This window comes from Paramacrobiotus metropolitanus, unplaced genomic scaffold (assembly GCF_019649055.1).
Source record: "Paramacrobiotus metropolitanus isolate TYO unplaced genomic scaffold, Prichtersi_v1.0 Parri_scaffold0000039, whole genome shotgun sequence".
NCBI classification, from domain to species: Eukaryota; Metazoa; Tardigrada; class Eutardigrada; order Parachela; family Macrobiotidae; genus Paramacrobiotus; species Paramacrobiotus metropolitanus.
The window spans coordinates 209,834-223,895 of NW_026570259.1; the positions used below are offsets into that span (position 1 = coordinate 209,834).

The window sequence follows — 14,062 nt, forward strand, 5'->3', positions numbered from 1 at the left end:
GGGCGGCCCTCATTAACCATTAGCAGCGCTCATCTCCTTCTCCACCGCAACAACATCTCGATTCGGCCATTTAACCCCGCGATTCCATTTCCGACATACAACCAATACACACTCGCATCAGCTCCTAATGATCATGTCGAATATCAATCCGCTCTTTTTAATCAGTAATCACAGCGGTTAATTTCCTCATTGCCAAATGGAGAATCACTTAGCGGTTTGGCCGTGTTTTTCTTTTCAAGTACTGCGACCAGGACGCGAAGCTGAATGCGACAACAAAGATCTTTTAGCCGCGGATTACAAAGTGTCGGTCGGTGAGGATACTTGTCAATTGAAATGAGGAACAAAAGAAGATAAAGATCTATCGATCCGTTCGGCCGGCGGGTGTATACTCGTATGCATCTCGCGTTTGTTGTGTATGGAGATGGAGAATGGGGGGATTTGCCGTGTCTGTATGCGTGTGTGTGAAAAGCAGCGTCGACAAGCGGGCGCGCAGACTGCGGCTGGCGCGCTGATAACAACGAGGTGTGCTTATTGCTTAATGATGCTCATTCTTGTCCTCTTGTCACATGGGTTATGCGGCGTGTATTGTGCTGTCAATGGGGCTGGAGAGGCTGCTTAATTAGCCATGATCTCTCTCACCAACTTTCTTCACAATCATGCCACAATGGGAAGATACGGTTCTCCTTAAATTCCGGCCCGTGGACGTTTATGTGGGCCAAGAATATCAACAGTCTGAAGCATGGGAATTTAATCCCGCCTTTACCTTTTTGCACTTTCGGTTTCTTACTGCTGCTTCGGTCGCAGCAAGTACAGGAGCGAACAACGGATCAAGATAATCTTAAGATTATTAGTCGCTTCGGATAATTGAGGATAAACATGTAGATAGTTCAGGACGAGGTTGGCCAATAGGCCCAATACAAACGCGATCAAAATCCATCAATAATTGTGATGCGGTGTTTTGTAATTACTGCCGCCGATTGGCTCAATAAAGCTTGCGGTTAATCCAAGATATATGTATACCTCTACGCCAAGATTAGCCAGCATGTCTGCGAAATAACTCGCAATTTTCTCATTTTCTAAATCCCGTCAGTAGCATGCCGCCACTGGTATATGCTTTTACTGGATGTATGCACAGTGCACCTAGAAACAAATTCTACACTTTTGCCATTAAAGGTGATCGGATGCAAGTAGCTGCTAGAATGCCGGCAACATGGTTACACAGTAGACCTTCATAGTATGTTTCGTACCTCCTCGCTCGTCAAGACCGGCTGTTATTCTGTGTCGTTGATTTTTCCAGCCCATTAGCGCCTTACAGATTTTTAGGAATTAATGTTCAATGCCGTTTAAAAAACATAACAGTATGATTGCAATTATTGATACCAGCCAACAAAACTGGATAAACGTAAAACATTCGCTCACCTGTGCAATATGATGTGACCTTTATTAAAGTTACGTTTTTTTAGGATTCGTTTAAAAGCACGGCCTGGTTTATCTAATATGCCGATGGTTAATATTAACAAAAAAGACTTACTTGCCAGCTATTGTGAGCGTAATATTAATTTTCTACTACAGAATGCGCTACAATAGAGTGCAGTTTGTTTGTATTTATTTATGTTTATGCTTTTCGCAATGATTTAACTCTATAAATATGGTACGGAAAGTTTAATGATTCAACCTTTATATTTTTTGAAACCGTTGTGCTACGACATTTAAGAACTTAAAACTGTATGATATGATGTATGGCATATTTCGCAATGATTAACGGATAAACAAGCGATACAAAGCGATAGCGCATCTGATTACCGCTCATTAGGTCCGCTACGCGACATGTCGCACCGTAACCAATTAGTGGTTCATTGGATAGCGGGATCGTATTAACGCTTAAATTACTCGCAGGTGAATTAAAAGTGCTGATTGCTGTGTTAGATTTGTGTGCCCGATGGATCCATGACAAGCACGACAATTTGCCCAATCCTGAGCCGGACGCGCGCTGCCTTCCTCACTTGACTGCTGCCGTGATAGCACCCAGCCGCCGACAGGGCCCTGTACCATATTTATCCCGGTAATAAAATTAGCGGCTCACAAGTTCCCATCTGTGAAGAAGTGACTGCCTGGTGGATAATCAGGTTACGGTAATAACATGGGTCCATTATACGCTAACCAGGTTAGCCGCGCCGGAACATGCAACATGGCTACTGTATAACAATCATTATCGTTAATTTGCCAATGACCATTACAGATTCCGCCTTATTGGCTGTCAATGAGGGGCTGACGATTGTGCAACGACGGCGCAGGACAAACAATTTACTGTGACCAGTGTAAACATGTCCATATTGCACAGTGGACGACGGCTGATTTGAATAAAGTCTGAGTGAGTTCTTCACGAATTACGAAACGCCGAAACGCGTGATTGCATATTGTATTTTTTTATGACTTCCTGGGAAAACTCTTCCCAGTCGCTTTTGCAGGAAAACGCTGTTAAATGTGTAAAAATCCTCGCTCAATAAAGCAATAACAATTAACCACAGACTGAACAAAGTTCCCGAGATGAGCGATACCGGCAGGACAAGCTAAAATTGTCATTTTGTGTCATTTGGTGGATTCTGGCGGATCATGCAATTCACATCGGGAGGATTTTTGATTTGGTCAGTCGATAAAGCGACTTATCTCTTGGGCAATATGGACTAGTGTCATAAAGTTGACTGTCTAATGCACTGACATGGAAGGAAATGCTGGTAATCCGCGCGGCGCAGAAACCACAACTGCCACAGTGTTGGCAGTAGTCGTAATCAAACGGCGGTTTAAAATGCAAATCCAGTGCAAATACGAGGCCGACACAAAATGTTACGGCACACATCAGCCGACCGCGCGCGGTATAATCATTAATTTCCTATGCAGCCAGTTTGTTAATTTGCCCGGACCACAAACATCATTCCCCGGCCTGATGCCGCTGATATTGCGAATTTGCGATCCCGGCGCTTTTACATTAAAAGACGATAGCATCTTCAGCAGCAGTCGCAGCCGCACAGTGTATGACTGTGATGCAAAAATGCATTATCTGTCCGTGAACGCTTCATTGGCTGGATTCAATGCAATGTCTTCCGCGCCGCTGCTCCGTGGCCGCAGCTAATCTATTCTGTACACCGCTGTATTCCAACGGGCCGATCCCAACTTTTCCGATCATTCCTACTTATGTGGATAATGCGTCAACAACAAATGCTCTGCTTGAGATATTAAAAATTCTCTCAAATCAATATTAACCACATCTCCAGCTGTTAGCAGTGCAGCATATTGTCGGCAATCTTTTTAAAACGAGCGCCGTGTACGAAGCGGGAAAGTGAATTACACTGCAAAGGTCGCGTTTTGGCGGAACTTTTTATCGTTCGAATCTAATCGGCGATACGATTTACTGGACAATAAAACTTTAATATTGTAAACAGTTAAAATTAATGACGGCATGTAGTTTCGCAATTTATTGACAATAAAAGATAAAAGATTGGAAAACGGCATGCTATACCGAAAAGGTCATACACGAGATCGGAATATGCAAAAGAGATTCATTGATAATAGTTGCATTATGCTTCATTTCCTCTCATGGCCGAAAGGAACTCTCCGGGTGCAGAACGCGGGGCCAGTATTGCGTAGCGCCTTGAAGGTCACATCCCGCTGTGTCGTGTCCTGTGGACGCGCTGGAGAGGGCGTGTCCATGGGATGGGACACCGGACGAAATTAAACCTGCAGAGAAATGGAAACGTTTGTTATCCACCTGCTGTCGCTAATTGATTCGTGAAATGATGTAATGCCGCATCCTACCGTTCGAGAGATGGTGGTGCGCGATGCCGTTAGCGGCTGGGAAGGTCTGGTATTGTGTGGCTGACGCGCCCGATAAGCGCCCGTAAGGATCGGGACATTTAGCGTAGGCAAAGGGGTCGTAGGTGCGCGTTAATGAGGAACCCACTCCACCCACACCGTACGGATTATAGCCGCTGGCATCACATTGTTGCAGGTAGGAGTTGGCCGCCGAGAGATTGTTGGCCATTTGGAAATTGGCCACATTTCCATATGCGCTATATAATGAAACGAAATTAATTGTGTTGACCACATGCGTAGATTTCTCCTCGTATTTGGGCCATTCAGTAGCGCAATAAAAACCTCATCATTGAACATTTTGGGGTCAGTATTGTTTTGGGGTGAAAATAATGATGCCGAGTGCTAAGTCCATTGTTTGACTGGTGATTTATGCATACCTGCTGGAATGGCCAATCGACTGAGACAATGGCGAATACATTGCGTTAGCAGATGGGAAACTGGCGGCGGTAGTGGAGATGCGTGCGCTAACGGGCGCGTTAGACGACTGAATAACGCCGCTGTTCATATCCGGCTCCGCTGGTCTGCGATTCGTTCGCAGTTTTTCTTCTCGGCGGAATTTTGCACGCCGATTGGAAAACCACACCTAATAAAATGCCGGTTTACTTCCATATTCGAACACAACACTCAATAGTAGCGAATTACCTGTATTTTGGCTTCTTGTAAGTTGACCTTTTCGGCCAGCATCTCTCGTTTGTAAACATCGGGATAATGTCCTTCATTGAATTCTGTTGGAGAAGCAAGCCACACAACGCTACAGACACGATAGTGATGTGCAATGGGGATTTCAAGGCTGACCGAGACTGACCTTTCTCAAGCGCCTCAATCTGCTCGTTAGTGAATGAGGTGCGATTACGCTGTAGCTTACGTTTCAGTCTAAGCCGGACTTGGGCATCGGTATCATTTGTGGAACTGTTACTATCCGACTGCGTGTCCGCTTGATCGCCTGATGGGATCTTTTGTTCTACAAAATGAGAGCAGATGATGATGACGATGATTAGTATCGGCAGGGCTGGATGGATTTACTAAACCAGGCCAGGCCCTCATGCCGGCTGCTGCTCGTGTACTGCAGCGCCAGTCGACGTCTGCATGAGTTTATTAAAAAAGCTGGTAGGAGCACCGCATAGTTATTGAATACTCGGGCTATTTGGAGCACATGCTAAATCATCTTTCCTCCGCCATACAATGCTGTGCGCGTAGGCTTTTTGTTCAATAGTCTTTGTGCCGTGATCCGGCTAGCCGCGGGGTTAAAGAGTGGCGCACTACGGGAGTCCACTGGGTATTGTTCTGGGAGATTTGCTTAATCTATTAATATATTTGCGGGGTCATAGATAGTGTTGATTGGTATTGTCCTTGTCGTTTGCCCCTATAATTTCCCACTTGGTCCGACCATTCTCCCCTTGTTTGATCTCCTGGGGTTTTTAGCGGTATATAAACAGCATTTAATCAACTGGCCTGACTCATTTGCTCTTGTGATAAGCAGCACGTAATTATTGTTTTCTAATACACTCTAATACATACTTACTGGCGAAATGTACACAGTTATTAATGCACTACCATTATTTGCTTAACACCCTTTCGTACAGTTTATCGAAGAACTGGCATAAAACTTATAGACCGTAACTCCTAGTTTCATTTTATGTATAAGTTCTTAATTAATTGTCAGTAACAGCAATTATTTTGCCATGTATGTATTTATGGATATTCAATGCGAATTCTTAGTCAGGTGACTCAGATCCTCAATAGAAAATTTCTGACCCCTCCTTAATTCTGACGTACTTATCCGGATCGAAGAAAACGTTTCCTGTTTTGCCGGTAGAAATTAAATTTTCAATTACTCAACAACACTGTCAGATAACTTTAATAGGCACGCTATAATTGAAGAGTAGCTGTGTTGTGGGTATGTTGATGTGTTCACAACTGGCAAAATGTTGACATGGAACGCCGATTAGCATGACAGACTGCGAAGAATGGATAATTTGCTGAGCGTGGACTGTCAGCGTCACAGCTGGTTGCAGTTTTGAATCGAATCAAGACACACACACAACACACTGCCATTGGCACTGCTCTCTCTGCTTCTCATCCCGGTTTCCCCAGAATACCGGTCACTCATGCAATCACGGCCCTGGCAAACGGCAGGTTTGGATGAGATGACATTTTCTCGACTGGCGTTGCGGAGCAATTATCGTATGCAAAAGGGCAATCCTCGGCTTAGGGATCAGAGGCACGGTGGCGATTATATCATGACTAGTAAATTGCCTTGATTATGGCAATATTACAGCTCAAATGCCGGATCGGATGTGCAGTACACAGTTCATACAGGCCTGCGCGTTTGCTGTCGACCTGTCACATTCTCCGCCAGCCAAGAAGATTACGTTAATCTTGGCACTGGTGGTAGGGATACGAGAAAATGAGGAAAGCATCAAAGATTGATTATTGGTAATGCTCGAGACCTTTTATGATGGAAAATATTATTCTTCTTTTGTACCGGCTTTTGTCAGCGGTAAGGATATGTCTTTAACGAGGTATATGGAGCTCAGGTTGGCTGCGCTGAATAAAAATCAGACATGTATTGTCTACCAGCTGGAATCCGCACAAAATTAATGTACGCCGTACTTGTACACTAATGTGTTTTTATTCTTATGGGCGCTGGGCGTGATTTCGGTCGGGGAAAGTGTGGTGTAAAAGAAGAAGGCGGTGATGGCAACCCGAGGAGAATGTATGAAGGGAGAATTATTCCAGCGACTGCCAAGCAGATCTCCAGCTGCGAACTTCACCCTTTTCATTCTCGGTTATAACTATCCAGAAGATAGATGTCCCGCCCCGTACTAAATGCTTTTTGCTGATATATAAAAAGTGTCGGCATTTTTCAACTCGTGTACAATGAGCGCTAATGTGTGATACCTATAACCGATAGAAAGGAATTCGTTTGTGATAAAATGACAAAATGGGAGTTTTCAATGCATTCATCGGTTATCAAGTTGGTCTTGGGAATTGAGATATCATACAAGCAGTACAATCACCACAATGTCAAAGTTAACTGACAGTTTTCTCAAGCGCTACCGATATAAAATAGCACGAAAGCGCTTTGGTACCGCGCGAGCAAAGTAAAGGTCATCAAAACAATGGTTTTGAATTACTGTAGTCCCAATTTTTGGGTTGAGGAATCAAAATTTTTGTATCGTGGGCGGTTTAATACCCTAACCTTTTAAAAAGTCAGTGCTTGATTTTCACTGAATGCGATAATATTAAGTTTACTGTTTTTGAAATCTTTATTGTTTTTAAGACACTTTTGGTCACACACAAGGATAAGGATTGCCAAGCTTTTTTTGTCTTCTTACCTTTCTTGATCACTGATTCACTGTGGGCGCTGTCAGGCCCATTCGTCCCGGTCGGCACATTGGCACCGGATCGGATTACACTGTTTTCGATTACGGAAGCGGGAGGGATACCGGGATTGGCTGACGGTGGCGCACTGGGGTAGCTCCACGTTCCAAGATGGGCTGCGCAGCCCCAACCGGCCGCCTCCGGATTGCCCAGGAGACGGAGTTTATCATGGAAGAGTTCAGAGCGATGCTGCTGCTGTATTGTCGACTGTTCTTTTTGGGCAGCCAGGTTGCGGAGCACACGGTTTATTGATGAAACCTATAAGCGTATGGTATACGTAACGGTCACTTAAATCAGGCATGGATCACTTTATGTTAGAACCGCTCACAATTTTCACGAGCTGGCAACGTAGTATGCTGGTTTCTGATTAAAGAAATCTTACACTGGGTATATTGTCTTGTGTGCAGACACCCTCCCCGATAAGTCGGTCGCGTATTTCCCACGCGAAAATGGCTGGCGTTTCTGCTTTGTAGGCTGCCACTTTGCGAACGACGTCTTCCGTGGCCACGCGGGGCTTACTGCCGCCGATGGCACGAGGCCGTATCGAACCGGTTTCATAGTAGCGACCCAGTATTTTACTGACGCAGCCGTTGGATACGCACAGATGCCGGGATATGTCACAGGGCCGGGCTCCACTCAGTGCGAGCTCCACGATTCTTTGCCGGGTTTGGTCGCTTAATGGTCGCCCGTTCACAAAATGGCCTCCAAGCTGATTGATACCTGAATGACCTTTCAATTAAAACAGTGATTATTAAAACTTGCAGGAGCAGGAGAATGTCTGGAAAATTGAAAATACGAGAGCAATATGGTCAGAACAAAGTAAGGTGACCCGCAGCGGCAGAAAAAGAGATCGACAGAAACGATAGCTGCTGCAAAATTAAATAACTTTATATATAAAAACATGAGAAAGATCGGATAAGAGTAACTGTCAGTTGTTTTTGCTTCGTGGTTGTGAGTATCGGAAACACTTCCACGAGGGCCCCTCTATACTTAGCCCCTCGCTGTTGGCTAAGTGGTACACCTCCGAGTAATTACAGGTTCTAACCTACATGAAAATTAACACATAAAGCGAGAATTATTCTGCTTCACGGATGCTGTACGGTGGAGCGTTTGGGTAAACTGGGGCTATCGTTCTGGATCCAGTAAAGACCCTTTAGTTGTGAGAGAAGCTTAATGTTTTTTTCCAGAGACGCAACACACATAATCACGTGGATTTTAAAATGACCCCATTAGAAGAATATCAAACTGCATGCTTGCCAAGTTGGTAATTATAAGCTTCTCATGAATTCTGAATAAACTTTGATTACAGCGTTCTGGAAAAGCTTTGAAAATAATTTGTGCGAAAAATTAAGTTTGTGGGTTGCAAAAAGATAAACTTTGACTGACCCTCTCAAGCAGTAATTCAATCCACCTACTAACAACTAATTAAGTGATGACAACAATTAAATAAGCAATATATGTAATAAAAGTAAGGTTGCACTATGTGCGCAGATACTGTCAAAAAATCAGCTGCATGGACGAACCTATAACGCCCAGAATTCAGTTTTAGGTTGTAGCAACAGATCTAAAGAACATACCGAACAGATATTTTAAAGGTCACCGCCATTTTCCAAACTAGCGGCATACTTTTGCCTCCGTATATGTACGTATTAATTTTAAAAGTGTTTACTTGAAAATGTTGCAGTGGATGAAAACATGGACATCTGTGTGGATTATTAGTTGGCCAAATGAATGAGGAAGGTCTTCGACTTCTGAGTGCCAGTCCCTATTAGATAGACCATGTTCAAAGGTATTACGCCCAAGCCCCAGAGCTTACAACTGTAGCACGATTATGATCTAATGCGGCGTAAGCGAAACATGTCAAGCATTGTACGGGCGATAATAAATGTCCCATACATTATTTTTGCCCACAACCAGACTCATGATCCATCGCGATCGAGTCATGCAACACTGCTTCTTGCCGAGTGCTTTACAGCGCACAACATGCACAAGCATTTCGCAGTTCGGGGTTTCCTGCTACAAGATGGATCACAGTCATTCTGTGCAGTGCAGAGATGGGCAGTTGATGGGGGATAGCAAATCTTAATTAGTTAAGAGGACTGTGATTTTAGCTCAAACATTACGGCAAGTTTATTTCTCGCCAGTGTTCAATTGACGAATTTATTCTTCACGCCCCGCCGTAGCGATGATTGCGGGTTTCAATACATTCACCGATGATTACTTGGTAATCGCTTCGCTCCTGGAGGTACATACTAATGGCACTGGCCACATCGTGACAAAAACACTGTTGTATTGTTGTATGCGCCGATGGCGCGCACTATGTGGGAATGAATGAACTAACTGGTAAGTTTATTTGTCTGCGTCTCGCTTGCTGAATAGTCCAAATACGAAGAGCTATTCAAATAAAGTCTAGTGCCGCTCAAGTTCACTAACGCAATCAAGTACTCTAAGCCGAGCGACCGGCCGCTCGGCGATAATGAAGTGTCAGTCTTACCTTTGTGCGGCATTTCAATGCGCGGGCTAGCGAAATGACTGAGGACACGAGGGTTGAATGGATCCACGGGATGGTTTGGCGGTTGATGGGCAAATTAACCTACCAACAAATTAACATTCCGCGTTAATTAATATACCATTAATCTGCGTTCACATAGTAATTATGTCCTCTTTAACGGCTTGGTTCATTTGCGGTTACAAATTTGTTTTGAACACTTACATACGAGTACATGATTGTCTGTACATGTTTCAAATTCTTTCTAAAATTATGTGATCCGTTAAGAAAAAATTCTTTGTGCACAAAATCTTGATGATATTGGTGATGGTCTAAAATTATTTGAAAAGTCAGATGCTTCTTTATATATTACATTACAAAATTTGTCTTCACCTTCGTCTGATCCGCCTTTCGATATACGTATGTAGTAAATTAAGTTTTGATTGTCTTCCCGGTTTTGTTATATATAATGACGAAACGAAATTTAGTACACGGAAATAAACAGATTTTTCTGCCAGATTAAACAACAAACTAATGGTATTATTTGTTTGTCGATTGCTTGTCGATTTTTTCCTTATATTTCTTTTGTCTATTACCATTTGCTTTTTTGCAGCAGTATCCATGCTACAAACAACTTACGAACCGGCACCGTACCATCCGAGCGGTTGCTTATATTTTCAGTGTCAGCTTGGCGACTTTGTTAATGCACTATACGAAATTTCAAAATACATGATTACTGTGCGCTATAAAAATATTTAAAAACTCTATAAAACTTTTTAATGGATTGATGCTTGGCCTCTGCAACATCAGAGTGACAAAGATACAAAATGATATTGCAATATTGACGTTTTTAGCACATTCATCGGCAACCTTTTATGTTTAGCAGTCTGCTTCGCTAGCTTGGGAAATGGAGGATGATAAAACATTGCTGTTTCGAGGCTTTATACAGGTACCGTACAGTAAGCTTAGACAAGTTTTTTTATTAGAAATTATGCTTTGAAATTCGACCTAGCTAAAAGGTAGTCCTTTACCTTTATGGCTTCATAGTGAAATGCTAAAAGACGATTCATGAATGTGAATGTAAAGCGCTCCATAGATGGGGTAAGTGTACAAGGCGATAGCTTAAGCATGCTGAACGCATGTTGTAATTGCGCATAGTGGTAATTATTCTGTGTGATTGATTAGAGTTAGTTTATTAAGCGACACTAACGTCTTATAGGATAACTTACGCTCAAACGCACGGGAATCTGTGACCCTTTCTTCCACGTTGCTGAGTTTCGTGGGCCGCGCCGAAAAGGGCGCACACGAGTTCTCTGGATTAGGGGAAGAAATGCGGCAACGGGAGACGAAAGAGTGTAGCACGGTATATAATCAGAGGAAGTGCTCGTCCGCTGTGATATACCGAAAATTGACCGCGTAATAGCCGCCTCGTCAGTCGCGCGCTCCCGCTCTGGATCTCCAACTAGGCGTCCCCGTAATCAATCTTTCCAAGCAAGGTGATCCGCATTAGCCACGAGCTATCAACTTGTTGGGCGCAAGTAATCCGCAAAAATTGCCACTCACTCCACATCAGCTATACCTTATCATGGATAAATGAAGCGTAGTGTAATGCACGACGGCCAAGCACTAACGTATGCACAATGATGTTACTGCCGCTATCGGGCGCGTCAGCCAACGATAACCTGCGCCAGATCGGATCTGATCAGTCAAGTGATAATTTGCTCCCAAATACAAAAATAACAGCCCACCGCCCCGATATATGCCGGTGTAGGCTTGCTTGGGATGCAGGCAAAACACGCGCGCGCACTCCACCGGATTGTGTGTTGTATGTGTGTTTTTGAGGAGAATGAATTATCTGACTTGGCCAAGCAAGCAAATAATCAAGCATCCAACTGGACATAAGCGTTTAATTTGGAAATGGGCCTTAAGAGTAAAGTCAGTGCCGTAATATAAAAAGCCTAAACATGCCAGTGCAGTCAATACACACTACCTTGTTGCGGTACTTTGCGGAGCCCCCTTCGGAATACCACACACCCAATTGCCAGCCAAAGACGGCAGAAAATTGTCCTTACGCTCCGCTTGAGCCGTTCGCTTCGTTGGCTTGATGCCCGTGCGGCTGACTACCCACCGACCATGGAGATTTGTACAGCTAAGCGCCGAGATGCGTGCGTATTGGCTGTCCGCCGTCAGCCCGCGCCCATTCCGTTTCATCCAACCAGAAGCGATGCGTTTATGCATGTCGTTGCTTCATTTTCTTTTACATTTTTCCATACACTTTCACCCATGCATCCGCCTTTACGCAGTGGATCAGTATGAGTATGTATTTTGTCATGATTATGCGTGGCAAGCGGCAACTTTGAGATTCAGCACTGCTTTCCACGGCAGAGCAGAATTTTATCCCCAATCAAGAAATTAGGTACCCAGTACCCACCATGTTTTATCGCGTCTTTTTTTGTTGTATTTTTGCTATACCATGGCTTGTGATCCTGTCACCTATGTGACTTCTGGCCGATTTTCAACTATTTATAGATTTTTCATTTTCTCTTTACGAGTTTTTTTTTCATTTTGAACTGAGGTTGCGGAATTGTCAATTTCAATGCTTAAAACGATTAAGTTAGCGGCATCACAAAAATTGTACAAACGCCTTACGCAGCTGCATCCAGTTTATAATAATAGCATTTTCGATACGAGTAGCCTTTCGACTCTGTTCTCTTTACAACAGCGACGAAAAACCTTACCGAGCAACGAATGTCATTATGGTAAATTAAAGATTTTGTCACCGTTGTCGGGTGATACCGGCAGCCGGCATTGATTACCTTCACGCATTTTGGTTCGTCAGATCCCTTATTGTATTTCAGTTCATATAACGCAAACAGCCGCATATTTTATTAATTTTATAATGTGTCTGCATCTGCATATGGAAGTACTGAAGCTTGCGTAAGAAACTATTTGGCTCGCGGTTGCGGCTGTCAAGGTGCACTGTGTAGCACCATGCGTATTCAAATTCAACTGATTCATACAGAAAAAAAATAAAAGGTGAATCGATGCTTTCGTTAAACTGCTTCCGCAACGCCTTTTTCATCCAGTCGGGGTGTCGTAGAGGAGATATTCCGATAATTAAGGACGGAGCAAGATGAGTCTTTTTGCAAGCTGGGAAACCAGGCTGCGCGTGCAGTGGTTTATCGTTTTGCACGGCTTTAATGCGCAGAATTATTTAAATCCGCATAGAATAGCGTATGCCGAAACAAATTTTGGTACCTATGCCGGCAAGAACAACTTGCTTTAAATATGTAATTTAAATTTTTAGCCACGAAGACTCGTAGTCTTGTATATGTCCGTAATTCATGCTTCCAACAATCGGCCGGGTGGCCAAAATAGTGGCCTGAACCGCCACACAGGTCACAGATGCGTGTGGCGCTGTTGCTGTTAAATAATAATCACTCAAAAAATGTCGTTGTTAAATAATAAAATTTTTACAAAAACATTTTATTTTTAACGCTAATTTATTCGCTATTTAAGCCATCTGTGTACTATCACAGTGCTGCGATCTCATTAGCGAGGTATAAACATTTTTTTATTTGCAACTTGCGACGGTCAACTGGGTTGCTTGAACTTGTTTCATTTGGGATAGCTTACGTACTGTATACACACAACGCCATTAAAACTTTAATAGTGATTGCGTGGTTGTAGATAGAATACAAAAGTCTGCCCAGTTTGCGTTTTGCCGGAAGTCAAATTCGATCGCGTTCACCGTCTACTATGGGATCGTAATTCATTCCACGTTTAATTTAGTTCTACATGGTATGCAACATTAGCAAAGATGCGTCTGCACCACTTATTGCTTATCTATCAAAAAGCAAAGCAAGATTCGATCGAAAGGCCCCATAGAACTGTATTTTCTGGATACAGTAGGTTACTGTGCATGTACGTATTAAAGCATTGGTACTTCGAAGTACTTAAGTATAACACACTTAACTTAGCAATACATTTGGTAAACCTACAGAATCAACAGAACAACAACATTTCTGCAGAAGTGTTGTTGTTCTGTAGGTTTATTGCTAACAACACTTCTGCAGAAATACGGTGGGGAAACGGCAGCAGAACAAACATAGAGGGGGCTGGAAAGTTGGGAATACGGTGGAATACATCATGCAAGCCAATACAGATGCCATATGCATGAAAAGGTATCCAGCTTAGACACAGCAGCTCTAATCGTCCTCTGTGCTCCGGCCGGTTACGTTTACCGCACTCGGATTTCCGGTACCTGGGGTAGCTGGGCTGGCTATCATATTGCAAAGGTCGCCAAAACAAAAGCATGTT

General features: G+C 43.4%; 1 protein-coding gene across 3 annotated transcripts; it reads right to left on the minus strand.

Annotated features, from left to right (window-relative positions):
* Positions 1-3,387: 3,387 nt before the first annotated feature.
* Positions 3,388-11,821, minus strand: LOC129590077 (paired box protein Pax-6-like). Of its 3 annotated transcripts, none has more exons than XM_055485063.1 (9): positions 10,972-11,821; positions 9,749-9,847; positions 7,637-7,974; positions 7,209-7,512; positions 4,676-4,831; positions 4,513-4,595; positions 4,248-4,453; positions 3,814-4,067; positions 3,388-3,735 (listed from the first exon to the last, which is right to left on the minus strand). In XM_055485063.1, exons 2-9 carry the CDS (start codon positions 9,759-9,761, stop codon positions 3,593-3,595), a joined length of 1,497 nt encoding a protein of 498 aa, XP_055341038.1. In that variant the 5' UTR covers positions 9,762-9,847; positions 10,972-11,821; the 3' UTR covers positions 3,388-3,592. The 3 variants fall into 3 exon arrangements, with proteins under 3 accessions (XP_055341038.1, XP_055341037.1, XP_055341039.1); XM_055485062.1 differs by having other exon boundaries at positions 7,637-7,983; positions 10,972-11,820; XM_055485064.1 differs by lacking the exons at positions 9,749-9,847; positions 10,972-11,821 and adding an exon at positions 8,924-9,033 and having other exon boundaries at positions 4,736-4,831; positions 7,637-7,983.
* Between the last annotated feature and the right edge of the window lie 2,241 nt (positions 11,822-14,062).